Source organism: Hypanus sabinus, chromosome 6, assembly GCF_030144855.1.
Source record: "Hypanus sabinus isolate sHypSab1 chromosome 6, sHypSab1.hap1, whole genome shotgun sequence".
NCBI lineage: Eukaryota > Metazoa > Chordata > Chondrichthyes > Myliobatiformes > Dasyatidae > Hypanus > Hypanus sabinus.
Genome location: NC_082711.1, coordinates 18956035 through 18983621, shown reverse-complemented (window position 1 = coordinate 18983621; position 27587 = coordinate 18956035). Strand labels below are relative to the sequence as shown.

General features: G+C 41.3%; 1 protein-coding gene across 3 annotated transcripts in view; it reads left to right on the top strand.

Annotated features, from left to right (window-relative positions):
* xylb (xylulokinase homolog (H. influenzae)) overlaps positions 1–27587 on the top strand; it is a 283379-nt gene that overhangs the window by 88829 nt on the left and 166963 nt on the right. For all 3 annotated transcript variants that reach the window (XM_059971798.1, XM_059971796.1, XM_059971797.1), the window contains 4 exons: positions 2066–2181; positions 3376–3491; positions 12868–12941; positions 20261–20357. In XM_059971798.1, the coding sequence (XP_059827781.1) occupies positions 2066–2181; positions 3376–3491; positions 12868–12941; positions 20261–20357 (403 nt within the window). The remainder of the gene's footprint in view (positions 1–2065; positions 2182–3375; positions 3492–12867; positions 12942–20260; positions 20358–27587) is intronic.

Here is a 27587-nt window from a genome sequence, read left to right as displayed (position 1 = left end):
GAGAGGGGCAGAGAGAGAAAAAAAGGAGAGAGGAACAAAAAGGTGGGGGGGGGATAAATAATTAAATAAGGGATAGGGTAAGAAAGGGAGGAGGGGCATTAACAGAAGTTAGAGAAATCAGTGTTCATGCCATCAGGTTGTTAAACTGTTGAAGCCTTGTAATGCTCCAAAAATAGTGTTCAGGGTAGGAATTTTAAAGTTATTCTGTCAGTGTCAGTTATTTTTATAATTGTCTTTGCTTGCTCACGTTAAAAGGAATGATAATGCTCAACCAAATAATTTTGAAGTAGAATCACAAGCAGGCCTGGTAAGATGGAAGTTGTGGCATTCCCCTTTGTGATGAACATTGGTGAATGAGTGAACTGGTATTGCAGATCAATGGATATTGACTTTTGTCATCCCATTTAAAACAAAAAGATAATTCAGTTTTGGAATTTACAAATGTAAGATTTAATCTGCCCTGGATTTTGCAGTGGTTTCTCTTATTGAAATTGCCAACTTTTTTTCATTATTCCTTGAGATTGACAGCAGTTCTGTGAGATTTGTCCTTTTTGGAGCTTAATGTGGAATCAGTGATTCTTAAGTTATATTATTTCATGCTTTCTCTATCACAAGCAGGGAATCTGCTTGGACTGACAGAATTTTAAGGTATTTAGTGGTTAATTCTGCTGGTAGTTATGAGTTTCTATTCCCTGATAAATTATATATTCTTAAAGAGACATGTTTTTATTTATTTATTATAATTTCCTCATAGGGATTTAATTTTACTTTCTGTCCTCTTCACAACTTACTTTCCCTTCTAACTTTGCATTGCAGCAAACTTGATACAAACTTGATGCCATTATAGGTCCTGCTCAGGCTACAAACATCTAGTATACTCTCCACCACACATCAATTAGAAGATTTCAAAGCTTTTAGATGTGTGGTGGAGAGTATATTAACTGGTCGCATTGCAACCTGGCATAGAAACACTAATGCCCATGATTGGAAAATCCTGCAAAAAGTAATGGATATGGCCCTGTCCGTCACAGATAAAGCCTTCCCCACCATTGAGAACAGCTACATAAAATGCTGTTAAAAGAATCCAACATTCATCATCAGGACACCCACCACCCAGACCATGCTCTCTTCTTGCTGCTGCCAACAGGAAGAAGGTACAGGAGTCTCAGGATTCACACTACCAGGTTTAGGAACAGTTATTACTCCTCAACCAAAGGGGATAACTTCACTCAATTTCACCTGCCCCATCACTGAACTAGTCCCACAACGTATGGGCCCACTTTCAAGAATATATCATGTTCTCATGTAATCTCTTATTACCTTTTTTTTGAATTTGCACATTTTCTTGTCATTTGCACATTGGTTGCTTGTCCATCCTGTTGGGTGTGGTCTTTCAACGATTCTTGGATTTACTGAGTATGCCCGCAAGAAATTGAATCTCAGGACTGTATATGGTGACATATATGTACTTGGATAATAAATTTAATGTAGTTTGAACTTTAAATCCTCTTTATGTGCAGCCTGTACTTATGAACAAGCATTTGGGAGGTCAGTGGAGTGGATTTGCTAGCTGCCGTTGGTCTGCAGGCAACTTCTGCCATGTCAGAGCTCTGTTTGTGACAATATCTGAAAAGTTGAGTTAAACACCTTGGTTTAACCATATCTTTTCTTAGTTGGTCTACATTTTTATTGAAATCTAATGCTGTGTGATCACATTTCCAATTTACAAACTGTTCACATTGCCAACAGTTCTCAGAAACAGAATTCTGTCATTCAAAGAACAAGACGAGGAGGATCTGTATTGCACTTACTATTTTCCAAACCACCGGAACTAGGAAATTTCCTAGAATCTAGGAAACTTCAAAAGAAGGCAACTGATCATCCACCTACAAGTTTTTGGACAAAATAAATCTCAGTCATTTGGACTGGATTTCAGTTTCATTTCAAACACCTTGATTTGGTGACCCTCCACCTTCTATCCTTGACAGATCAAGTTTAGGCAATGTATCTTTTGTCGTCTTGGATTTTCATTTGTGTAAATGCAGTTCTTTATTGTATTTTCTAGGTAAGTCTTGGAACAAGTGATACTGTCTTTCTCTGGATTCAGGACCCAAGACCCACACTGCAGGGACATATTTTTTGCAACCCGGTTGAAAGCAATGCCTACATGGCACTCATTTGGTAAAGGATAGTTTCTGATATTGGGTAGAGAAATGACCTTTAAGAAGCCAAATATGAATAATTATTTCATCTCCTTTCTATACCATATAAATTCTACCCTGTAGCTTCTCTGTTTGAACATCTAAATTACATTGCTACACCTTAGATTTCTGTGAGCAAAATGTCTGTGAGATTTTATTTATTTAGAAAGATTAGTTGAACAGAAACTATTGTCAGTAATGTAACACCGCAGTGCCATTTGTTATCATTCACTTTAATCTTGAAGGGATATTTACTTGGTTTTGAGTGATAGGCACTCTCTTGGTATAAAACAAAAAGTGGCTATAATCTATTACAACAAGCTTAAAATCCTTGGCATAACATTCTTTCAAGTGGTTAATTTGCAGGCTACATAAATGTGAGTTCTGTTAGACTCCCACAGCTATACTTCACAGATGTTTACAGACATAAGATTTTTGTTCAATTTTCCCATTATTCTATTTTTATGAGGCTAGCTTGTCATATGTTTATACTGTATTATATTTTGAGGATCCTACCAACACTATGGTATGTTGTAACGAAGTATAGTAGATTTATAGAGTAAACTTGAGCCAACTTGCCCAAGCCCTCCTCACCTGGTTCTATTTGACCTGTATCCCTCTTAATCAGGGGTTCCCAACTTATCCATGTACTTATGCAGATATATTTAAAATATTGCTATTAGTAGATCTTGATTCAAGTTTATTTATCACATGTACATAAGCTTGAATCGATATCTACTCATGTACATTGAAACATACAGTACCTCTCCGAACCACTTTCGCTGGCAGCTCATTGCACATAAACACCACCCTCTGCATTCAGTTCCCTTTTAAATCTTTCACCCCTCATCCCTATACCCTCACTTTAACCAGTTTTTAACTTCCTTTCCCTGTGGAAAAAGATCACCTGTGTTCTCCCCTATCTGTACCCCCTCATAACTTTATACCTCTTTTAGGACACCTCTGAAGCTCCTTTCTTCCAAGGAATAAAGTCCTAGCCTGTTCAGCCTCTCCCTTCTACTCAAGCCCTTGAATCAGTAGCATCCTTACAAATCTTCTCCGTGCCCTTTCCAGTTTAATGCTGTCTTTCCTATAGCAGTGCTACCAAACTCAGATGCTTTGCATTGTTTAATACATATACTTTTATCCTAGCCTAACTCTACCTTTTCTCTAGTTTTAAGAATGGCTCCTTGACAAGAGAGAGGATCCGCGATGAGAGTGCCTCTGGTTCATGGGATGAATTTACGAAGGCTTTGAAAGCAACTTGTCCAGGGAATAATGGAAATTTAGGTAAAGTGGTTAACGTATATTGGTCTTACATGATCTAGTTTTTATTTTGTTAGTACTAGAACAATCATTTATGCAAGGGCCAAATGAAGTTACAGTCTTTCCAATGTGTAGCTGGACGTTACTGTAATTACAGAGACACCAGAGGAAGTAAAATAAGGCATGTCATCATCATGTATGTTGCTCAGATGGTGTTCTCATCAGGTAAGATATACCTGAGGTGTGCAGGCAGCCAATAGGGGGTTCTTAGGTGTGCCCTGAGATAGCAGTGCAGGTTGAGAGTCATTCCTGCTGATTTGGTTATGATATGATACTTTATGGTGGAGTCATGGGAGCTCTGTAAATGAGCTGGTAAGATAGAGGAGAGGTTTCGAAGAAGGTAGTCAATCTAAGGCAGCTGAGATATTCAGAAAGATGAGGAAATAAAATGCCCTGTGGTTCAGGATATAGAGCATAGCTTCCAATGTCATCTTCAGTGGGGAAAATGAGAGGCAGGCAGGACATGTATGCACAGGTACAATGGAAAAAAATGTTTGCAGCAGCACCACAGACACGTGGCATCATATAGATTAGATTTATTTATCACATGTACATTGAAACACAGTGAAATGTATCATTTGCTTTAACAATCAATGTGACCCAAAGATGTGCTGGGGGCAGCCTGCAATATTGTTGCCCACATTCTGGCGCCAACGTAGCATGGCCACAATGTTCAATGAAACAGCATGCAGCCAACCTACAGCAAGCAAACAACAAGCAGCAGCAGCAATGAGACAAAAGAACAGCAAAAGAAGCCCCTTTCCCACCCTCCCACACACACCTCCGAGCCTCTGGACCTCCAGTCCTTGACCCAGGCCCCAGACTCATATACTCACAGATGTGCCTCCCTTGGAGATCACTGTTGTCCTGTTTAAGAGTGCTCCAACCTGAACACTGAATTCCAGGTCCTTCTCCTCACTCCCTTCATCCTTATCCCTAAACTCTAACCCAAACACCCCCACTTCCCATTCTGTCCCCAAAAACCATCCCTATGAACCTAAAAATAGTAAGTCTGAGCCAGAAACCCGGTGGACATCTGCAGCTCAAATCCATCTTGAATTTACAGAATATTGAATAAATTGGATAATATTCCATTAATCATTTTGGATTGTCCATGGGTATTTAATATGCCTTTCTTCAAACCTAGACATACAGTATGCTTTTTTTTAAAGAAGACAAATATGGCTAGCAGCATTCAAAAGAAAAACAAATTAGAACAAAAGAAGTCTAATGCAAAGTGATCAAAGTGCTCCTACTGTTGCTAATCTGTAGTGGTTAGGGTTGTGCAGGTTGGTTTAAGAACCAAATAGTTGGAGGGAAGTTGTTGTTATTGAACCTGGTGGTGTGGGACTTTCGGCTTCTGTGCCTCCTGCCTGATGCTAGCTATGATAAGTTGCATATCCTGGATTGTGGAGAACTTTGAAAGTTGTTGCCTCCTTGAGGCAGCGTCCCTATAGATACTGCCAAAGTTCAAAGTAAATTTATTATCAAAGTACATATACAACGCTGAAATTCATTTTCTTGTGGGCATACTCAGTAAATGTAATAACCATAATAGAATCGATGAAAGACTGCAGCAACAGGTCGGGCGACCAGTGTGCAAAAGACAACAAACTGCAAATGCAAAAATAAGATAAATAATAGTAATAAATTAGCAATAAATATTGAGAACATAAGATGAAAATTCCTTGAAAGTGAGTCCATAAGTTGTGGGAACAACTCAGTGATGGAGCAAGTGAAGTGGAGTGAAGTTATCTGCCCTGGTTCAAGAGCCTGATGATTGAGGGGTGATAATGGATGTGGGTCCTGAGGCTCCTGTAGCTTCTTTCTGAAGCTACCAATGGTAATTTGAATAGGGCAAAATGAGCAAGGTGAGCTTGGACAAGGTCAGACAGGGCTATCATTTGGAAAAGCTCAGTGTAAGTCAGTGTGATTTTGCAAAAGGAAAGCCATGTTTTAAAATTTGCTGGAGCTCTGTGAGAGCTGATTGAGCAGACCTGATCAGGGCATCTGTATATGAATTATATTTGGATTTCCAGAAGGCATTTGATAAGGGGCTACATAAGACTATTGCATAAGAGATTGTGGTGATTGAGGAAATGTGTTAACTCAAATTGCTTATCATATAGATCAGTGGTTCCCAACCTTTTCTATGCCCCACACCCCTAGGAAATGTTTGATTAATGTTTGCACCCCCTACAAAAGTAATATCACATTTGAAGATGAAGAAGTCTAATGTTTAATTTTTGAACCACAAATTGAACCATATACAATATTGCGGGTGAACAAATTGAACTTAAAAATATAAGCCTTTAACTCAGTGTATAAAATGCAAATATAAATTGAGAAATTAGATCCTAATTTATTCAGGAAAAAATTGTAAACAGTAAAATCAATCCCAATTGTGAACATAAAATTCGATGACTTCTTTGCTCCTGCTTCTCATTCATGATTTTGTCAAAACGTGGAACTTCCTTGCTGACTGCGATCCGCAGGTCTGCCTGTGGATTCAGGCGATTCCTAGATTTTTTCTTGATTGACAAAAGAGAACTGAATCCAGATTCACACAAGTATGTTGTTGCAAATGGAATGAGGACACGGAGTGCTTTTCCACCAAGTCTTGGGAACATATCCAGTGCTGCACACCAAAACTCCTCCAAAGTCTTGCTTTCAAATTGCATTTCAAGAGCTCGATTTGTCCGCAGATCAATAAGATCTTCCTTCAGCTCTTCATCATCTGACATTTTCTCCAAATTGTCGGAATATGGATTCATGATCCATTCTTCTGAAATCTTCAGGTCTCCAGCAGCAAAATATCCATCAAACTACTCTGGCAGCTCATTTCCAAATGAGCCCCAATTTCTTCACGCACAGTAGGAGTTATGGATCCAGCATCATCAACCTTCTCTTCTAGTGAAGGAAAATTTGAGAGACTGCCTCTTTCCATCCTTCGACGCCAAAGACATAACTTTTCTTTGAAGGCATTCAACTTTTCACAAGCCTTCAATATGTTTATCCCTTTTCCTTGAAGAGAAACACTCAGGTCATTCATACGAGTGAAAATGTCAGCTAAGTAAGCCTGCATTTGGGCGAATTCTTATGATTCCATCACCCCAACCAGATCATGTTCACGCTTCTCCTGAAAAACTTTGATTTCTTCCCGCAGTTCAAAGAAGCAGGTTAGAGCTTGTCCTCGTGACAACCAACGGACTTCTGTGTGGAAAAGCAAAACTGAATGCTTACTTCCCAGATGTGATGGTTCAAAGCACGCCCCCTGATCCAGTTGATGATCTTCACACAAGTATCAAAGACTTTCTTCAAATTTGGAGGCAATGTTTTTGATGCCAAAGCATGCTGATGAAGAAAACTTGCAAGTAACTTGCAAGTCTGGAATCTCCTTTTTCATCAATGCAGAAAAGCCAGATTTATTTCCAAGCATTGCAGGTGCCCCGTCAGTGCACACAGAACCAATGACTTTGACATCTGAATCAGGTTTGGCAAAGAAGTCTTTCACCAGCTGCATCACATCCTTTGCAGTTGTGTTTGTTTTCAGATCTTTACAAAACAGGAAATCTTCCTTCACAGCACCATCTTTGACATACCTCATTAATGTGATGCGTTGACTACAACTGGAGACATCAGTTGACTCATCCAACTGAATAGAGATTTTAAGAGGACTAGCTCTGACATTTGAGATGACTTGGTCCAAAATATCTTCACTCAAATCACTGATTCGGTTGTGAATGACATTATTTGATAGGGGCACCTGTTCAAATTTTTTTCTTGCTTCTTTGTCCAGGATAATTGTTGCCATTTCCAGTACACATGGCTTGATGAGATCTTCCGCAATTGTACGGGGCTTCTTGGATTTGGCCACTTTATATGCCACTTGGTATGAAGCAAGAGGTAGTGGTTTTTCAACAGAAACAAAACCTAATTTTGGAAGAGTTACTTCCTAATCAAAATGAGCTCTTTTGATTTTCAATGACCCAACATCATGTCCTTCAACATCAGCTCCGCCATGCTTGTTCTTGAAGCTTGGATGGCTTCAGATTTGAGTTGGAAAACACAACGCTACAAAGAATGCACCGGGGTTTTTGCAAGCCATCATTTCCTGTTGTGCAAGTGAAACCAAAGCACACATAGTCATCATTCCATTTCCTTCTTTTTGACATGATGAAGGGTTAAGGGTAAAGAGAAAAATTTGAGCTAATATGAGAAAAACTATCTGACTAAGTCAGGGATGACCACTTTACTCAACCAGACACACCTATAGTAAAGTATCGCTAGAAATACGCTTTTGAATATTTTATTATGATATTATCTGCGGTTACTGCAAGATAAATTGTCAGGTGGAAATGCTAAGGGGATGCAACACGACTTATTAGGCTACTCTCTACTGAATTTACACACCTATTTCCGATGATTACCAGAGATATGAACTCCCATCATACGATTCAAAGTCCTCGGTGCTAACCATGATACCTCCTCAACCAACACAATTCAAAATCATCAACAATTCAAGAAAAAAACCTTTTAAGAGGAAAAAAAACTTTGAAATTCAAAAACTTCTTTAATGCATTGAGACAAATACGAATGAATGACTTCAGCTGCTTTTTATCAAAATGCAGCTTTTTAAAATTTTATAATTAATTTTCCTACTGCGGGTTTGGTTTTAACGCAAAGTCGTTACTCGATGGTTGATTCGGGATGTATAAAGGTTTTGGCATTATGAGATGATTTTTAACTCTGAGATGTAACCTTCTAGCTAACACTGATGAGAGTCCTCAACTCTGACTTGGGCAGCAGGAGACTGGAGTGAGTTTACTTCTCTCTCGACTCGGGCAGCGGGAGACTGGAGTGTGCTTGGGACAAGCATTACTACCATTTCTCAAGGCACACTGGCAGCTGGCTGAGTGATGACTCGTGATGACAAGCCACTCTTTGTCGCACCCCAGGTTGGGAACCCCTGATATAGAAGAAGTAGGGTTGGAAGGAATGCATCTTTCTTAGACTGGAAAAGGCTGGTAACAGATGGAAAACCAAGGATCAGTTCTTCGCCTTATCGTTTGCTAAGTCTATCAATGATTTGACAGAAGGATCGATGTGTAATATGTCCAGGATTTTTTGATGACGTGAAAATAGGCAGAAGGGCATGCTGTGCTGAAGATCTGTGGACTCTTTTGGTTGAGATTTGCAACACAGAATTTACAGATCAATAATTCATTGAAAGTAGCATCATAGGTAGATAGGGTTGTAAAGAAAGTTTTTGGCACATTGGTCTTCATAAATCATGTATTGAGTACAGGAGATAGATGTTATGTTGAAGTTGTATAAGACATTGGTGAGATCTAACTTGGAATATTTTTGTGCAGTTCTGGTCACCTACCTACAGGAAAGATGTAAACAACGTTGAAAGAGTATGGAGAAAATTTACAAGAATGTTGCTGAGTCAAAGGATCTGAGTTATAAGGAAAGATTGAATAGGTTAGGACTGCATTCTTTAGAAGGTATAAGATTGAGAGGAGATTTGATAGAGATATACAAGATGATGGATGGATGTGATAGGGTAAGTATAAGCAGGTTTTTTCCACTGTTTGGGACTATAACCAGAGGTCATGGAATAAGTGTGAAAGGTAAGAAGTTGAAGGGGAAAATGAGGGAAACTTCTTCACTCAGAAGGTCGTGAGAGTGCGGAATAAGCTGCCAGTGCAAGTGGTGCATGCGAGCTCAATTTCAATGTTTAAGCGAGGTTTGGATAGGTACGTGGATAGTAGGGACATGGAGGTCTAAGGTCCTGGTACAGGTCAATAGGAGTAGGCAGTTTAAGTAGTTACAGCACAGACTAGATGGGCTGAAGAGCCTGTGTCTGTGCTGTGCTTCTCCATGACCTTATGAATGCGGTCTTTCTGTCATCATGTTTGTGCTGGTTGAAATAGATCTACCCACCATCTAGTACTAAGACTGTAGACATGTTTGCATCTGTGTCAAATGCATTGATGAAAACAGAAATGATGTGGTGGAGAGAGGTGAGCTGAGACTACAGCAAACATTACGAGGCTCCACTGTTATCAGTCCAGACCTGGAGACTCTAGGGCAATGATTAGCTATTTAGAAACCTTGGCATTTTTTTTCCTTCTTTCCCCCGTAATATAGAATTGAGTCTATGTCAGGCCTCACGGCAATCCTATTAATCCCAATCCTACTGTTAAGGACTCAGCAACAATAAATATATGAGTGAGGCAGGGGTTTTCATAACAAACAACACGTTTATTAAACACTGAAAACAAACCCCCAAAAGTAAACAAATCACCAACGTAACCGGAAATCAGCTGCTGTGCGGCAGCTTAAACAGTTCTTAAAGCAATGAAGCTTAAACAGTTCTTAAAGCGAAGTTGCAAAAACAGTTCTTCAAAGTAGTACTGCAAAAGTTCAAAATGCTCACAGTCCATTTAAGGGAGAGATTTTTTTAAGACGATTTGAATTCTCTTTCACGTCGTGTTGCTTCGGTTCCCAAATCGAACTTTTCCCACGAAGAATTTACGTAGATGGACAAATGGAACGGCTTAAAGGCACTGACCTTTCCTTTACAGAACTGTTCCCAATCCTTTCTGCTATTTCACAGGGATTAACATGAGAACAGTCAATGAATTCCTTCCGACTGAGGATCAAACAAGGTTGAACCTGTTTCACCATTGAAATCGACTTCCCTCGATCTTTTAACTCCCAAACTCCGATCTTCACTCTCCACTGATTCTCAACCAGCAGTATTGTAAAGAAACTGCTGGCAATGACCTTTTAAACTTTAGGCATTAGATAAAACTTCATCTTTCAACTAAACTGCATCATAACATTAAATCACGCAGTGGCATGAAGTCAACGTGGCAAATCCAGCCACGAACTGCCCCTCCTCACAGGGAGGGGTCCTCCTTTTATACCCTGTAAAAAAAAAAAACCCTGTCACATGACCTCTACTGGTGGGAAAATGACGTCACTCCACCATCACAAGACCATTACCTCAAGTCCAGTATAGCTTCAACACCTGTCACGTGACAAGTACACCACTGTCACGTGTCACGGGTACGTAACACTACACTTACTTCCTTGTATCCTGTTCTCCCTCAAATGCTCTTGAACATCCCCTGTTCTCCTGCCACCCTCCAACCGACATACAGCAGCTTAATTGTGTCTTTGGGAGGAAACGAGCATCCTGGTCACAGGGAGGATGTGAAAACTCCACATAGACAGCTTGGGATTTGAGGTTCTGGAACCATGAGGAGATGGCATGATGTGCTGTGCCACCTGTGCTGGTGAATGTTTGAACCTACAGGTGTTTATCAATTTAAATGTTAGCGTGCCTAGACTTTGCAGATGTATTCAAAAGTAGAAAGCTCAAACTTAATTAGCAGTAGTTAGTAGTTTTTTTTTCAGTTCTCTGTACCACTGGGCTCCATGGTGGAGCTCATTCAAGTCAAGTTTGTTGTCATGCACACAAGTACATTGAGGTACAGGTACAATGAAAAAACCTGCAACAGCATCACAGGCACATAGGTGGACAACGCAGAGATTTAGGACAACACAGTAGCATAGTGCTTAGTGTAACTACTGCAGCGCCAGCAGCCCAGGTCCAATTCCCACCATTGTCTGTAAGCAGATTGTACGCTCTTCTCGTAACCATTTTGGGTTTCCTCCTGATGCTCCAGCTTTCTCCCACATCCCAAAAGACACATAGGTTAGTAGGCTAATTAGTCACATATGTGTAATTGGGTGGTGTGGACTTGTTAGGCTGGAATGACCTGTTACTGTACTGTACCTAAAAGAAAGTGTAAGTTACACAGAACAGTGAAAGGTAGTGTTGTGTTACTGATGGTGGTATTCCTGTGCCACTTAGTTAGCCACTCCCCCACTCCCACATGGGAGGAGCTCACATGTTGTACAAGCAGAATTATCAATAAAGTTCAGTTGAACATCCTGCAAGGCTGGTCTCCTGGTGTGCTCTGCACCATCCCTCAATACTGAACGCAACAGATAGAGGGGAAAAATAGACGTACAGCCATAAGCCATAGGAATACAATTGGTTCCACTACTGTGGTAGGGTTAGTGTCATGTAGACTGGCTCAAGAAACTGATAGTTGTAAGAAGGCAGTTGCTCTGAACTTCAGATTTCGGAACCTCCTGCCTGACAGTAGCAATGAGAAGAGGGTGGGGATCCTTGATGATAGATATTGTCTTCTTGATGCAGCATTGTAAGAGGTAGGAGGGCTGTGCCTTTGATAGGCCAGATAGTGTCCACTACTTCTACAGCCTCTTGTCTTCCTGGGTGTTGACAGTGCCACGATACAACCAGACAGGATACATTCTACAGAGCATTTGTGAAAAGTTAGTTAGAGTTTTCCTTTGTTGTGCTAAATCTCCTAAACTCCCAAGATCTTGCTGAGTTTCCTGAGTGCTTATCCTGAGGAATCTATTCTTGGATGTTATTTGTGGGGAAGAAAGATTAGAAGCCTCTTTATTTTACTTATGGTGGTTTAATATTTGTAAATATTTGTAGGTGTTTTAGGTGTTCCTAAATGATTATATTTTTAATCAAAAAATAATCAATGTTTAGAGTCATAGAGTTGTATGTCATGGAAACAGACCCTTTGGCCCAACTGGGCCAGACTGAGTTAGTCCCATTTGGTCCATATCCTTCTAAACCAGGGGTTCCTAATCTTTTTTGTGCCATGGACTCCTACCATTGACCCCTGTTCTAAACTTTCCCTATCCATGCACTTGTTTAAATGTCTTTTAAATGTTGTGGTTGTACCGGTCACTACCACTTCCTTTGGCAGCTCATTCTATATATACACCAGTGTGAAAAATTTGCACCTCAGTTCCCCTTCAAATCTTACCCCCTCACTTTAGTTTTAGACGCCTCCATTCTGGGGAGAAAAGATTATGACTATGTACCTTTGCTATATTCTTCGTGATTTTATCAGCCTTTATATGGTTACCTCACAGTCACCTCCTTTCGACATAAAATGGTCTTAGCCTATCCAGACTCTCCTTATGATTAAGTCCAACAGTCTCCACATATCCTTGGATTAAGAAATTCCTCCTCATCTCTGATCTGAAGGGTCATTCTGCGGCCGTGCTCTCTGGTGCTAGATTCTCTCATTTCTCCACATCCACTCTATATAGGCCTTTAAAAATTCAATAGCAAATGCCTGAACAAGGTGAGGCATTAGAAAGGGAAGGATGGTGTAAGATTCACATGCACTGTTTCAAATTAAGTTAATAAATGAATTTTAGATAAAGGCTGTTTTATTAATTGCACAATATGTTTCTATCTTGATTCAAGGTTTTTATTTTGATGTGATGGAGATCACTCCTGCTGCCATTGGCATTCATCGATTTAACAATAGGAATTACAAAGTGAGTATGATGAAAAATAGGTATGTCTTTTTAGGACGGTTGCTGTATTTTGTGTTGTTGAAAACAATCAATAATTCAGTGACACAAACCTTTAGAATAGTAAAGTATTTTTGTTTTAGCATGGTCTGGATTGATCGAATGGTTAAGATGACTTGAAAGGGTGTGAGTTCCTGTATTTTTTTCAGCTTTATTCACTAGTGACCCTACAAGAATCCCTTTCAATATCAAAACTTGACTGTCTTTACATCATTGTTTTAAGAAATCCATCTTCTGTGGATCTAATGTGATTAGGAAACAAGCATCAATTTCTGTGTTTTTAAAAAAGAGTTTGTTGAAACATAGAAAACAAGTAAGTCTGTAGTTCCTGGAACCCAAAACTAAATCAAAAATGTTAGATAACTCAGCTATAAGAGAAACCAGGTAATGTTTTATTTCTGTCAACGACCTTCTTCGGAGAAGTGGGGGGGAATGGAGGGTTTACTGTTTTTAAGGTAGAGCTGGTAGAGGTACAAGGTGTAAGGCAAAAGACTGACTGGAAATAGGTTAAGACAGATCAGGTAATAAGATGAATAAGTACTGTTATTAAGGCAGTTTAAAGAAAATGGGGCATCACCATGTCTGTAGAGGAGGCTGCAGAAAGGTTGGTTCAAAAGAAACAAGCTGAATAACATTTTACCTTCAGTCTACGCAGTCCGGAATGTACATTGAATTTTCCATTTTCAAGTAAGCTGTTCTTTCATCATTTCACTTTATATTATGACCCTTTCTCACCCTATTCCTTTAAAATGCCAAATTTGAACTCCTGTTAGTACTCAAGGGATTGGGATTGATGGGATTACACTACTGGGAGCTATGATGGGTGTGAAAGGCAAAATGGCCACCTCCCATGTTGCAATAAATGAATCATATTTTACTTCAGGATACAAGTTTTAGCCTGATAAGATTACATGCTCACTTGCTTTCCCAAGTCATGGAGTAAGAAGATTCATACTGTGTTACGAGATACCAGTGTGGTAGGATTTTCTGTTATGGTAGAAGTTTATATCATTTACCTTCCTCCCATCCCCCCACCTTCTTACTCTGACTTCTCCCCTTCTGTTCCAGTCCTGAAACATCGACTGATTACTCTTTTGCAGAGATGCTGACTGGCCTCTTGAGGCCATGCATTTTGTGCATGTTACCTATCATTTACCTAGCTGGCAGAAGCATTTGCTTTCCTGTTGTAGGGTGTGGCTATCAATGAGTAATAGAGAAGTATAGCACAGAAACAGGTCATTTGATCCATCTATTCCATGCCAAAACCATTTAGACAGCCTACTCCCATCGACCTGCACCGGGGTCCATAGCCCTCCATACCCCTACCATCCATCTACCTATCCAAACTTTTCTTAAACATTGAAATCGAGCTTGATTGCACCACTTGTGCTGGTAGTTAATTCCACACTCTGAGTGTAGAGGTTTCCCCTCATGTTCCCCTTTTACTTTTCACCTTTCACCCATTTTTCTCGAGTCTTTGGCTTGAAAGTCTTCGGCAAGGAGGCTGAGGGAGGAGACTAAGTCAGGCACAATTGGAGATAGTGAAGACATGACCACTAAGCTGATTCAGTGTGCTACGTGCATGATGTGGGAGGTCAGGGACACTTATGGTGCCCCTGGCTGCTAAAGTTGTGGAAAATGTGTCCAGATTCAGCTTCTGAAGAAGCATGTTGCAGCACTGAAGAAAGAAATGGATATCCTCAGGTTCATCCACGAAAATGAGAGTTTTCTGGACAGGACCTACAGTGAAGTTGTTACACTGAGGATACCGGAAGAGAGAAAGGGGGCTATGATGAGGACGGAAAGGATGCTTGAAATACAGAAGACCCCAGGGGATGTACCTCTTGTAAATAAGTTCACCCTCTTGGAAGCTGTCAGGACAGAAGATACTGCTAGTCTAAGAGGCGGACAGGTCTGCAAGCCGAAAATTGGTGCAGAAGCAGAGCCGAGGAGTCAGACATCAGGAAGAGCCATGGTAGTAGGGGACTCCATAGTAAGAGGTACGGAAAGAGGTTTCTGCAGCAACAGGCGAGATTTAAGGATGGTGTGTTGCCTCCCTGGTGCTAGGATCCAGGACATCACGGACCGATTGCAGGGAATCCTCAAGGGTGAAGGTGAACAGCCGGAAGTGGTAGTGCATGTCAGCACAAATGACACCGGGAAGAAGAGGAAGGACATTCTGCAGCGGGACTTCAGAGAACTCGGAAGAAGGCTGAAAAAGCAGGACTTCAAGGGTGGTTATCTCTGGGTTGCTTCCAGTTCCTAGTGCTGGAGAGGGCAGGAACAGGGAGATATGGGATCTGGATGTGTGGCTGAGGAACTGGTGCAGGAAGCAAGGATTTACATTCTTGGACCACTGGGATCTGTTTTGGGGTAGGGATGAATTGTACAAAAGGGACGGGTTGCACCTTAATAGACGGGGGACCAGCATTCTGGCAGACAGGTTTGCCACTGCAACACAGATGTGTTTAAACTAAGTAGTTGGGGGGAGGGGATGAACTGGAAATATAAGGATGGAGTTAAAGGGTAATGGAAAATAAGAAAAGTTAAAAAGGACAACAGAATCAATGGAGTAGAAAGCTCAAGAAGAGATCATACAGTATGGCCAAGTGAAATAAGAATTGATATGAAAAGAGAGGGGAGTAATGAATTAAAAGTATTATATATGAATGCACGAAGTATAAGGAATAAAGTAGATGTGCTTGAGACTCAGTTGGAAATTGGCAAGTATGATGTTGTGGGAATAACTGAGAAATGGCTTCAAGCAGACAGGGCCTGGGAAATGAATATTCAAGGATATACATCTTATTGAAAGGACAGACTGACTGGCAGAGGGGGTGGGGTGGCTCTGTTGGTGAGGAATGATATTCAGTTCCTTGCGAGGGGGGGCATAGAATCGGGGGATGTAGAGTCAGTATGGATAGAACTGAGAAATTCTAAGGGTAGAAAGACCCATGGGAGTTATCTACAGGCCCACAAACAGGAGTCTGGATGTAGGGTGTAAGTTGAATGAAGAGTTAAAATTGGCATGTCACAAAGGTAATGATACAGTTGTCATGGGGGATTTCAACATGCAGGTAGACTGGGAGAATCAGAATGGTACTGGACCCCAAGAAAGGGAGTTTGTGGAGTGCCTCCGAGATGGATTCTTAGAACAGCTTGTACTGGAGCCTACCAGGGAGAAGGCAATTCTAGATTTAGTGTTGTGCAATGAACCGGATTTGATCAGGGACCTGGAGGTAAAGGAACCATTAGGAGGCAGTGACCATAATATGATATGTTTTAAACTACAATTTGAGAAGGAGAAGGGAAAATCGGATTTGTCAGTATTACAGTTGAACAAAGGGAACTATGGAGCTATGAGGGAGGAGCTGGCTAAAGTTCAATGGAACAATACCCTAGCAGGGAAGACAGTGGAACAACAATGGCAGGTATTTCTGGGAATAATGCATAAAGTGCAGGATTAGCAAATTTGCTGATGACACAAAGCTGGGTGGCAGTGTGAAATGTCAGGAAGACGTTATGAGAATGCAGGGTGACTTGGGCAGGTTGGGTGAGTGGGCAAACGTATGGCAGATGCAGTTTAATATGGATAAATGTGAGGTTATCCACTTTGGTGGCAAGAACAGGAAGGCAGATTACTATCTAAATGGAGTCAAGTTAGGAAAAGGGGAAGTACAACAAGATCTAGGTGTTCTTGTACATCAGTCAATGAAAGCAAGCATGCAGGTACAGTAGGCAGTGAAGAAAGCTAATGGCATGCTGGCCTTTATAACAAGAGGAATTGAGTATAGGAGTAAAGAGGTCCTTCTGCAGCTGTACAGGGCCCTGGTGAGACCCCACCTGGAGTATTGTGTGCAGTTTTGGTCTCCAAATCTGAGAAAGGACATTCTTGCTATTGAGGGAGTGCAGCGTAGGTTCACAAGGTTAATTCCCGGAATGGCGGGACTATCATATGTTGAAAGATTGGGGCGACTGGGCTTGTATACACTGGAATTTAGAAGGATGAGAGGGGATCTGATTGAGACATATAAGATTATTAAGGGATTGGACACCCTGGAGGCAGGAGGCATGTTCCTGCTGATGGGTGAGTCCAGAACTAGAGGCCACAGTTTAAAAATAAGGGGTAGGCCATTTAGAACAGAGATGCAGAAAAACTTTTTCACCCAGAGAGTGGTGGATATGTGGAATGCTCTGCCCCAGAAGGCAGTGGAGGCCAAGTCTCTAGATGCATTCAAGAGAGAGTTAGATAAAGCTCTTATAGATAGCGGGGTCAAGGGATATGGGGAGAGGGCAGGAACGGGGTACTGATCGTGTATGATCAACCATGATCACAGTGAATGGCAGTGCTGTCTAGAAGGGCCAAATGGCCTACTCCTGCACTTATTGTCCATTAATCCATGACCTCTGGTTGTAGTCCCTCCCAACTTCAGTGGAAAAAGGCTGCTTGCATTAACCTTATCTATACCCCTCAGCTGCTTCCGTTTGGCAAATGGTACCACAGCATTATGTCCAGGACCAACAGGCTCCAGGACAGCTTCTTTCACCAGCCATCAGACTGATCAGTGCACATTGATCTGATTGTATATCTGATTGTACATTGTATCTGACTGTACATATACGTTGTGGATGTAATCTTAGTGTTTGGACAATATCCTCCCACATTTCCCTCCCTTATTGCTTGTACATAGCAACAGAGATGCAACATAAAGATTTTTGCTCTCTCATGATGTGAGATGGATGTAAGAAATAAAATTCAAATTCTAGCTCTAATTCATAATTTTCTATGTCTCCATCAAATCGCCTCTCAATCTTCTATGTTCCAAGGAATAAAGAACCTAACCTATTCAATCTTTCCTTATAACTCAGCTCCTCCATACTTGGCAACATCTTTGTAAATTTTCTCTGCATTCTTTCAACTGTGTTTACACTGGCCAAAACTGCAGACAGTACTCCAGATTAAGCCTCACTAATGTCTTATACAACTTTAACATTGTATCCCATCTCCTGAACTCAATAAACTGATTTGTGAAGGCCAATGTGCCAAAAGCTTTCTTTGCAACTTTCTATTTGCCTGTGACACCACTTTCAATGAATTATGGACTTGTATTCCCAAATCTCTTTGTTCTACCACACTCCTCAGAGCCCTCCTGGTCACTGTGCAATTTTGGTCTTGAGAAAATATCTAGTGTACAATAATCCTTAAAATTTACCATGTGGAGGTTTTGTTTTTATATGCTTTGTAATGTCAGCTGCTAATATTATAAAATTAACAAATAGTTTGAGAAAAGAAAATAATTTGTAGAACAGTACAGTATAGCTCAGGAGCAGGCCTCTCATCCCACAGTATCTGTGGTGACTATAATTCCATTCAAAACTAATCCCACCTGCCTGCGTATAGTCCATAATCTCTCTGTTCCCAGTCTGTTCACATGCTGGAGTATCTGCTTCCACCATTTCATTTTTCCTGGCAGCATGTTCCAGGCATCTACCACTCTGTGTAAAACAAACTTGCTGAGTAAAATTTCCTTTAAACGATCCCCCCCCCCACCATCATAAAACTATGCCCTTGAATATTTGACGTTTCCATTCCAAAGAAAGACCAACAATCTACCCTATCTATACCTCTTATAATTTTATATCCTTTTATTAGGTCAGCCAGTAATGCTCTAGAATTTGTCCAACCTCCTGTTGTAGCTAATGCTCTCTCATCCAGGCAGCATTCAATATGACAGGAGAGGGGAAAGGTAAAGGAAACCAAACATCAGACAGGACATAAGATTGAAGATTGCACTGGTAATCAAAAAGCAGCTCCTTTTGCCCAAAAACTTGATCTCACCAATCTTGGGTGAGGAATAGGTCTAAAATAGAGGTTTTCAATCCTCGGACTTCAACTACTGCACAGAGTCTTGCCATCTTCAGAAGTTTTCTGAGGACTCTGCCATAGTTGGATGCATCAGCAAGGGAGATGAGGCTGAGTACAGGGCTACGGTGGGAAACTTTGTTACATGGTGTGAGCAGAATCATCTGCAGCTTAATGTGAAAAAGTCTAAGGAGCTGGTGGTGGACCTGAGGAGAGCTAAGGCACCGGTGACCCCTGTTTCCATCCAAGGGGTCAGTGTGGACATGGTGGAGGATTACAAGTACCTGGGGATACGAATGGACAATAAACTGGACTGGTCAAAGAACACTGAGGCAGTCTACAAGAAGGGTCAGAGCCGTCTCTACTTCCTGAGGAGACTGAGGTCCTTTAACATCTGCCAGACGATGCTGAGGATGTTCTACGAGTCTGTGGTGGCCAGTGCTATCATGTTTGCTGTTGTGTGCTGGGGCAGCAGGCTGAGGGTAGCAGACACCAACAGAATCAACAAACTCATTCGTAAGGCCAGTGATGTTGTGGGGGTGGAACTGGACTCTCTGACGGTGGTGCCTGAAAAGAGGACGCTGTCCAAGTTGCATGTCATCTCGGACAATGTCTCCCATCCACTCCATAATGTACTGGTTAGGCACAGGAGTACATTCAGCCAGAGACTCATTCCACCGAGATGCAACACTGAGTGTCATAGGAAGTCATTCCTGCCTGTGGCCATCAAAATTTACAACTCCTTCCTCGGAGTGTCAGACGCCCTGAGCCAAAAGGCTGGTCCTGGACTTATTTCCACTTGGAATAAATTACTTATTATTTAATTATTTATGGTTTTATATTGCTATATTTCTACACTATTCTTGGTTGGTGCGACTGTAACGAAACCCAATTTCCCTCGGGATCAATAAAGTATGTCTGTCTGTCTGGCTGTTAATTATTCCTGATACCTCCACCAAAAACCATAACAAAAACACATTCCTAATCACTTCATATGAGGAAGACAGGCCATATTAATTATTTTCCAAGGGGTATTCTTCTGAGTTAAATCCTTGGGATTTAGTTGAGGAACATGTAATTGCAGAGGATTGGAATACTGAAATAACTGCAAACTGAAATCCAGGTTATGGGGATTTGAAATGGATTTGCTAATGTCATACAAGGACTTGATGTTAATCTAATGCAGCAATAATTTCAAACCCTGTAGTCTGCAAAAGACAAATACTGAATTCTGCGACATTGCCTGAAAACCTGGTATTGAGTACTGCCTGGCACTATAATCATCCTAACACAATGACTCAGCACTCAGCATTAGATATTTCATCCTTCATTATAGAGCCCTTTCAGTATTTTTTTTCCTTTTCTAAAATCAGATAATTATAAGTTAGCATTTCTTTATTTGCCTGCTTGCTTTATGTAGGTGTCAGAGTTTTTAAAAGAGGTGGAGGTTCGAGCTGTTCTAGAGAGTCAGGCATTGGCTAAAAGAGCATATGCTGAGAAGCTGGGCTACAAAGTCTGTAAGTAATCCATTCATTTTTTGACTACACTTATTGGTGAAACTTCCTAGGATTGTCTTGGAACTGATGTGGATGACTGAAGCTTGCTTTATAACTAGGAAGTGAAATTTGACAAACAGGGAAGATTTGGAATTTTGGAATGGTGGAGATGGTGGCTGAGGAAAGAATATTCAGGTTTTCTCCTTTTCTGTGAACAGTGCTTTAGAATTTTTATCATTTACCTCAGCAACCTTGATTTAAGGCTTATATGATGTGGAAATAAGCTTTTCAGCTCAAACGTGTCCATGCTGAGGTGTGGCCAAAGGAGCTCCCCTTAACTAGACCCACTTGCCTGCATTCTAAACCTTTCCTATCCCTGAACATGTCCCAATGTGTTATATTTCAATTGTACATTTTGTAATTGTATCTGCCTTTACCACTCCCTCTAGCAGCTTGTTCTGTATCTTCATTTAGAAATGTTACCTAAAGGCCTCAGTAATCTGTAAAATGGTATTATGGGTAATTCTTCAGTGAGGTACCTCAGCCAGCGATTCCAATTGGCAGGAAGGTCAAGAAGCAAAACTGGCACACGTCCATGTCTAACCAGGAAAAGTGAGGATCCAGAATGGAATGCCAGGGATAGTAGGGGTGGCTAATTCAATCGTGGCGTCGGAAAGAGAACTGATTAATTCCTTGAAAGAAAAGAAAATGCAGGTTTACGAAATGAAAATAGGGATCGTGCCTAATCGGATTGGTCTTGCATATAGCTGCAGAAGCTCAGTGGCCTGATGGTCTCATTTCATGTTGTGAAATGTATGATGCTGTATGTTTAAATTGGTTTATTATTGTCATGTGTACATGTTAATTGAAGTTCTACTTGTTATGGTGGTGCCATCTGCAAACTTGCAGATGGAGTTGGAGGAGAATTTGGCCACGCTGTTATGAGTGCATAAAGAGGATATAGCCTTGTGAAGTACACAATTAATGTGTGCCCCCATTTTTAAAGCTGCCTTGGCTTTAGTCATGTTTCAACAATTTTATATTAATTTGCAAAAAATATCTATTCTAATTAATCAGCTTCAACTTTTGTGAATTTCAATGGATCTGTGCATCTTCCCACCACTTTTTCAGAGCGTATGAGAACATGGTGTAAAAATTGGAGGCAGCTGTATAAAATGTGTCACCTCGATCTTGTCCACCATTCAATAAATGTACTTCATCTTATTGCTTGATTCCTTTTGGCACCAAAAATATCTGTTGATCTCAGCCTTGAGTATATTTAATGACTGTCGGTAATCATGGCATCCTTCATTATGTCAGTAGCTTCCTCTCAGTTTTCACTACTCTCCAACATTCAAGTCATGGGAGGAGTTTCAGGAATATCATCGCATTCAGATATAGAAGGATTCTTCATTGTTTTTTCTGTAACAATTTTGTTTGACCAGTCGGGTCTGTTAGCCCTGAGCTGAACGCCCTAACCTGGAGGACCAGTGGATCATTTTTAGTCTGGTCTCTACCCTTTGTCTTGACTGGCATGGGGGACCCTACCAAATGCCAAAGCTTAACATCCTGACTCCAGCTAACATAGCTCTCCGGATCACTGAGATATGCAAGCCTCCAAGTCACAACGTTGTACTCCTCTTGGAGGGGAAGAGAGATTTACAACTTTGTCTTCAGCCAGTCCTTATCCTGAGATTATCCCCGAGAAGGGAAGTTGTATCTCAGCAACTACATTCAGAATGCATTTCAGCACCTTGTGAACCTTAGCTCACAGAGGATATTCTTTGTATCGAAAGGACAGGTGGAAGGCATAGGAAGTGGTGTAGCTTTGTTAGTAAGAGATGGAATTACATCTTTATAAGCAGGTAACATAGGGTCAGCGAATGTTGAATCTTCCTGGGTGGAGTTAAGAAACTGCAAGGATACAAGAAAATATTATGGGAATCATATATAGGCCTTCAAATAGTAGCCAAGATGTGGGGTTGAGATTGCAAAGGGATTGCATGTAATAAGGGTAATGGGTAATGGAGGACTTCAATATGCAAGGGGAATGGGGAAATCAGGTTGGCGACTGATTGCAAGAGGGAATTTGTTGAATGCCTACGAGGTAGCTTTTTAAACCAGCTTGTGCTTGAGCCTACTTGGGGAAAGGCTATCTTAGATTGGGTGTTGTGTAATAACCCAGATCTTATGAGGGAGCTAATGTAAAGGAACCCTCGGGACAGTGATCATAATATGATTGAACTCATACTGCAGTTTGAGAGGGAGAAGCACCAGTCACTTATATCAGTATCGCAATGGAATAAAGGGAATTACAGAGGCATGAGAGAGGAGCTTGCTCAGGTGGATTGGAACAGGATATTGGTGGGGATAGCAGCAGAGCAGAGGTGGCTGAAGTTTCTGGGAATTGTTCACAAGGTGCAGGATAGGTATGTCCCACAGACGAAGCAGTTCTCAAATGGCAGGGGGAGGCAATGGTGGCTACAAGGAAGTTAAGGACTCCACAAATACCAAGGAAAAGGCATGTAAGGTAGCAAAGGTGAGTGGGAAGTTGGATAATTGTGGTTTTAAAATTCAGCAAAAGGCAACTTAAAAAAAAGACTATAAGAAGGGAAAAGGTGAAATATGAGGGCAAACTAGCCAATTATATAAGGAAGGATAAGAAAAGTTATTTTCATATCCTGCCTTATATAAAGAGCAAAAGGGAGGTGAGTGTTGATATTGGACCACAGGAAAATGATGAGGATGAGGTCGTAATGGGGGACAAAGAAATGCAGATGAACGTAATGGGTACTGTTATGAATTCCCGTAATTGGATTACTTACCAGCAAAGATAGAGAGGTCCGTTGAAGTCTGATGGTACTATTTTTAAAAGTCTTTATTTATAAAGGGGCACAAAAATAAGATTAATACAAACATTCAGATAATATACGTCGTCAATACTCAATCTAAAAGCACGGGTATAATAATAATCATCAATAAGAAATAGCTCGATCGTTTGTCTAGGGGATAATATATTGTCCGATGGAAATATAAAAGTCACTCCGTTCCTGCAGGCTTCAGCCTTTGGGGACCGCTGGGTTTTCACTTGTTGGAGAGAGAGAGATTTGTGAGAAAAGAAACTTGCCCGGGTCTTTTATGAAACAAATCCGTTGAATCGGGGAAGTTGGTTCCCCGTTGTTAGTTCAAGAACATCGTTTCTGTGGTACCTGCCACCCGCTCCCAGGCGAGGGAACCGAATGCACGTGGCTTCCTTCAAATGGCTTCCTGCTACTATGGGATCGTTAGCATTTCTTCTGGTGCGTCTGAAGGGGTTGTTCCCCCAGACCCTCTTTTATACTTCCTCACGGGGTCTCAGATGTCAATCAGGTTGGGATGATGCAATCTCTCTCTCAACCAGCCCACTTTGCCCGAGGGCTTGCACGTAGCATAGTCCCCAATCCACAAAGGTGTCTCCAAGAGACAATGGTCAATGTCGCGTTATTTTGCATCGCCAGGGAACGAGGCATCCAGCACGACTCTCTCCCATTTCCTGGGTCTACTGACACCCCCTCCCCACTAGTGCTCTTGTGATTCTCACAAACGAGGGGGCTGCGGGCATAACAGTACTTTGCATCAGTCTTCACTGTGGAAGGCACTAACAGTGTACCAGAGGTCTGAGAGTGTCAGGGTGCAGGAGTGACTGCCATTGCTATTACAAAGGAAAAAGTGTTAATCAATCTCAAAGGTCTTAGGTGGATAAGTCACCTGGATCATATGGACCACATCCCAGAGTCCTGAGAGAGATTGCTGAAGAGATAATGGATTCATTGGTCATGATCTTTCAAGAATCACTTGATTCTGGCATGGAGCTGGAGGACTGCAAGATTGCAAATGTCACTCCAAATTTTAAGAAGGGAGGAAGGCAAAAGAAATGTAATTATAAGCCAGTTAGTCTAACCTCAGTGGTTGGGAAAGTGTTGGAGTCTATTATTAAGGATAAGGTTTTGGGATAATTGGAGACTAATGATAAAATAAGTCAAAATCAGCATGGTTTCTGTAAAGGGATATCTTGCTTGACAAATCTGTTCGAGGAAGTAACAAGCAGGGTGGACAAAGGAGAGGCAGTGGGTGTCATCTGTTTAGTTTTCAGAAGGCATTTGATAAGGTGATAAAGCATTTGAGGCTGCTTATCAAGATAAAATCCTATGGCAATACAGCAAGATACTAGAATGGTTAGAGGAATGGCTGACAAACAGGAGACAATGAGTGAGAATAAATGGGGCCTTCTCTGGTTGGCTGCCAGTGACTAGCGGTGTTCCTCAGGGGTCGGTATTTGGACCGCTACTTTTCACATTGTTTGTCAATGATTTAGATAATGGAATTGATGGCTTTCTGGCAAGTTTTGCAGCTGATACAATGATAGGTGGAGGGGTAGGTAGTGCTGAGGAAGCAATACAATTGCAGCAGGACTTAGACAAATCGGAAGACTGGGCAAAAAAGTGGCAGATGGAATACATTATTGGGAAATGAAACTATGATAACAAAGTTTGGTAAGAGGAACCATAGTGTGGACTATTATCTAACTGGGGAGAAGGTTCCAACATCAGAAGGAGACTTGGGTGTTCTCATGCCAGACTTCCAGAAGCCTAATTTACAGGTTTAGTCTGTAGTAAAGAAGGCAAATGGAATATTGGCATCTATAAGCATTTATAATGCTGAGGCTTTAAAAGACACTGGTCAGGCTGCACTTGGAGTATTGCCAACAGTACTGGGCCCTATATCTCAGAAAAGATGTGTTGTCATTGGAGAGAATCCAGAGGAGGTCCATGAGGAAGATTGTGGGAATGAAGGGGTTTGAGGAATGAGGTATGAGGAATATGAGGAGCATTTGTCAGCTTTTGGCCTGTGCTGACTGGAATTTAGAAGAATGCCTGGGGATCTCTTTGAAACCTACTGAATATTGAAAGGACTAAATAGGGTGGATGTGGAGAGGATTTTTCCTATGGTGGAGCTATTTAGAACTAGAGGGCACAGCCTCAAAATTGAGGGGTGACCTTTTAGAATGGAGGTAAGGAGGAATTTTTTTGTGGAATGCTGTGCCAGAGACTGTGGTGGCCAAGTCTATGGGTATCTTTAGAGCAGAAGTTGATAGTTTCCTGATTGGTCAGGGCATCAAAGGATATGGTGAGAAGGGCAGGTGTGTGGAATTGAGTGGGATCTGGGATCAGCCATGACAAAATCGTGGAGCAGACATGATGGGCTGAATGGCCTGATTCTGCTCCTGTGTCTTATGGTCTTTAATGAGTCCCCTCATTCTCCCGAATTTAAATGTGTAGGGGCTAATTAAACTCAATCACTCCTTTTGTAATTTTGCCACATGCAAAACTCCAAACCTGAAGTTTGACTTGTCAGGTTGAAAAGACCACATCCTTACCCTTATGGGGGATGTAATCGTTCAAGTTCAAGTTTGTTGTCATTCAACTGTGCACATGTATGGAACACCAATGTTTCTCTGGGACCAAGGTGCAAAACACAGTATAGATATATATATATCACATACAGCACATAAGATATTAACACAACAGTATTAACACAGATAATAAAGAACTGTAGATATACAAGTTGACATAAAACATACAACATATAATTAAATATATAGCAGTATAATGCCACTGGCACTGTCATAAATACTGTGTACAGCCTGGTAGCAGAATGTTCAAAAGTTTCACAGCTGATCCTGTAGAGATCAGCAGGAATACCTCCCCTTTGAAAGGCTTCTTTTTGTGTAATTATGCTTCTATTCATGTTTTATATCATTCACTGGTGCTTTTTTTTACGATACAACCTATGAATAGCATTTATCATAAAACAAATCTAGGGAATAATGTAATTCCATTTTCTATTTTTTATAAACAATAGAAAATCTGCAACTGCTGGAAATTTGAGCAACATACACAAAATGCTGGAGGAACTCAGCAGGCCAGGAAGCATCTATGGAAAAATAAAGTACAGTCGATGTTTCGGCCCGTGCCTTTTTTTTTCTATAGATGCTGCCTGGCCTGCTGAGTTCCTCCAACATTTTGTTCTATTTTTCATGATTTTTGGAGGAATGGTATACACTTTCTTATTGACAGCAGTTTGACTTCTCAGTTGTTTTTTACGGTCTTTGGGATGTCCATTCATGCCTAGTTGGCTGAGAGCTCTGTTCATGCCTGTACAACAGGCCAAATGGATCTGACTGGAATTTATTCGGTAGGGAAGTGCCACCTGTCAGCTCTGGCTATTTCAGAATTATGTGTACGCTTATGTGAAAGTCTGAAATGACCTGGAGGTCAGGTGCTAGCACATCTGATCTCTTGCATCTCTTCCCGTGCTGGACCCGTCATTGAGCATAGTGCAGAGGCTTATGGCTGTCAGAAAACAGAGTAGGCAGAAATTAATCACACTGACCCTCCCACTACTACCCTCTGTCTTTATCACCAAGCCAATTTTGGATCCAGTTTGCCAACACACCTTAGCTACAATGTTTTTTTAACCTTCAGGAACAGCTTACCATGTCCAAAACCTTTTAAAGTCCTTGTACTGAAGGTCATGTCTATTTCCCAGCCTTTGTCAACTTCCTTAGTTATTCATAAAACCACGCCGACTCCCCACTAGTCAGTCCCTGCATTTGCAAGTAAGTGCATATTCCGTCCCTGATATTTTTTCCTCCGAACATTTCTTTACTACTGAAGTGTGGAGATTGATAGAGCCCCATCAAGGTGTAACTACCAAGTCTGGAAACTCCATGTTTGTGCAGGAATCTCATAGTGTGCCTGCATGGAGAAACATCAACAATTTACATAACAAGAGAAACAAAAGAAAATCTGCAGGTGCTGGAACTCCAAGCCACACACAGAAAATGCTGGAAGAACTCAGCAGGTCAGGGAGCATCTGTGGAAAAAGTACTCCTGACGTTTCAGGCCGAGACCCTTCAGCAGGACTGGAGAAAAAAAGATGATCTCCTGGCACTTACCCTTGCAAGCAGAACAAGTGCTACACCTGCTTCTACACTTACTCCCCCAGGGCTCCAAGCAGTCCTTCCAGGTGAGGCGACACTTCACCTGTGAGTCTGTTGGGGTCATATACTTGTCCGGTTCTCCCGGTGTGGCCTCCTGTATATGGGTGAGACCTGATGTAGTTTGGGAGACCGCTGAGCATTTACGCTCCATCTGTCCGGAAAAGCGGGATCTCCCAGTGGCCACCCATTTTAGTTCCTCTTCCCATTCC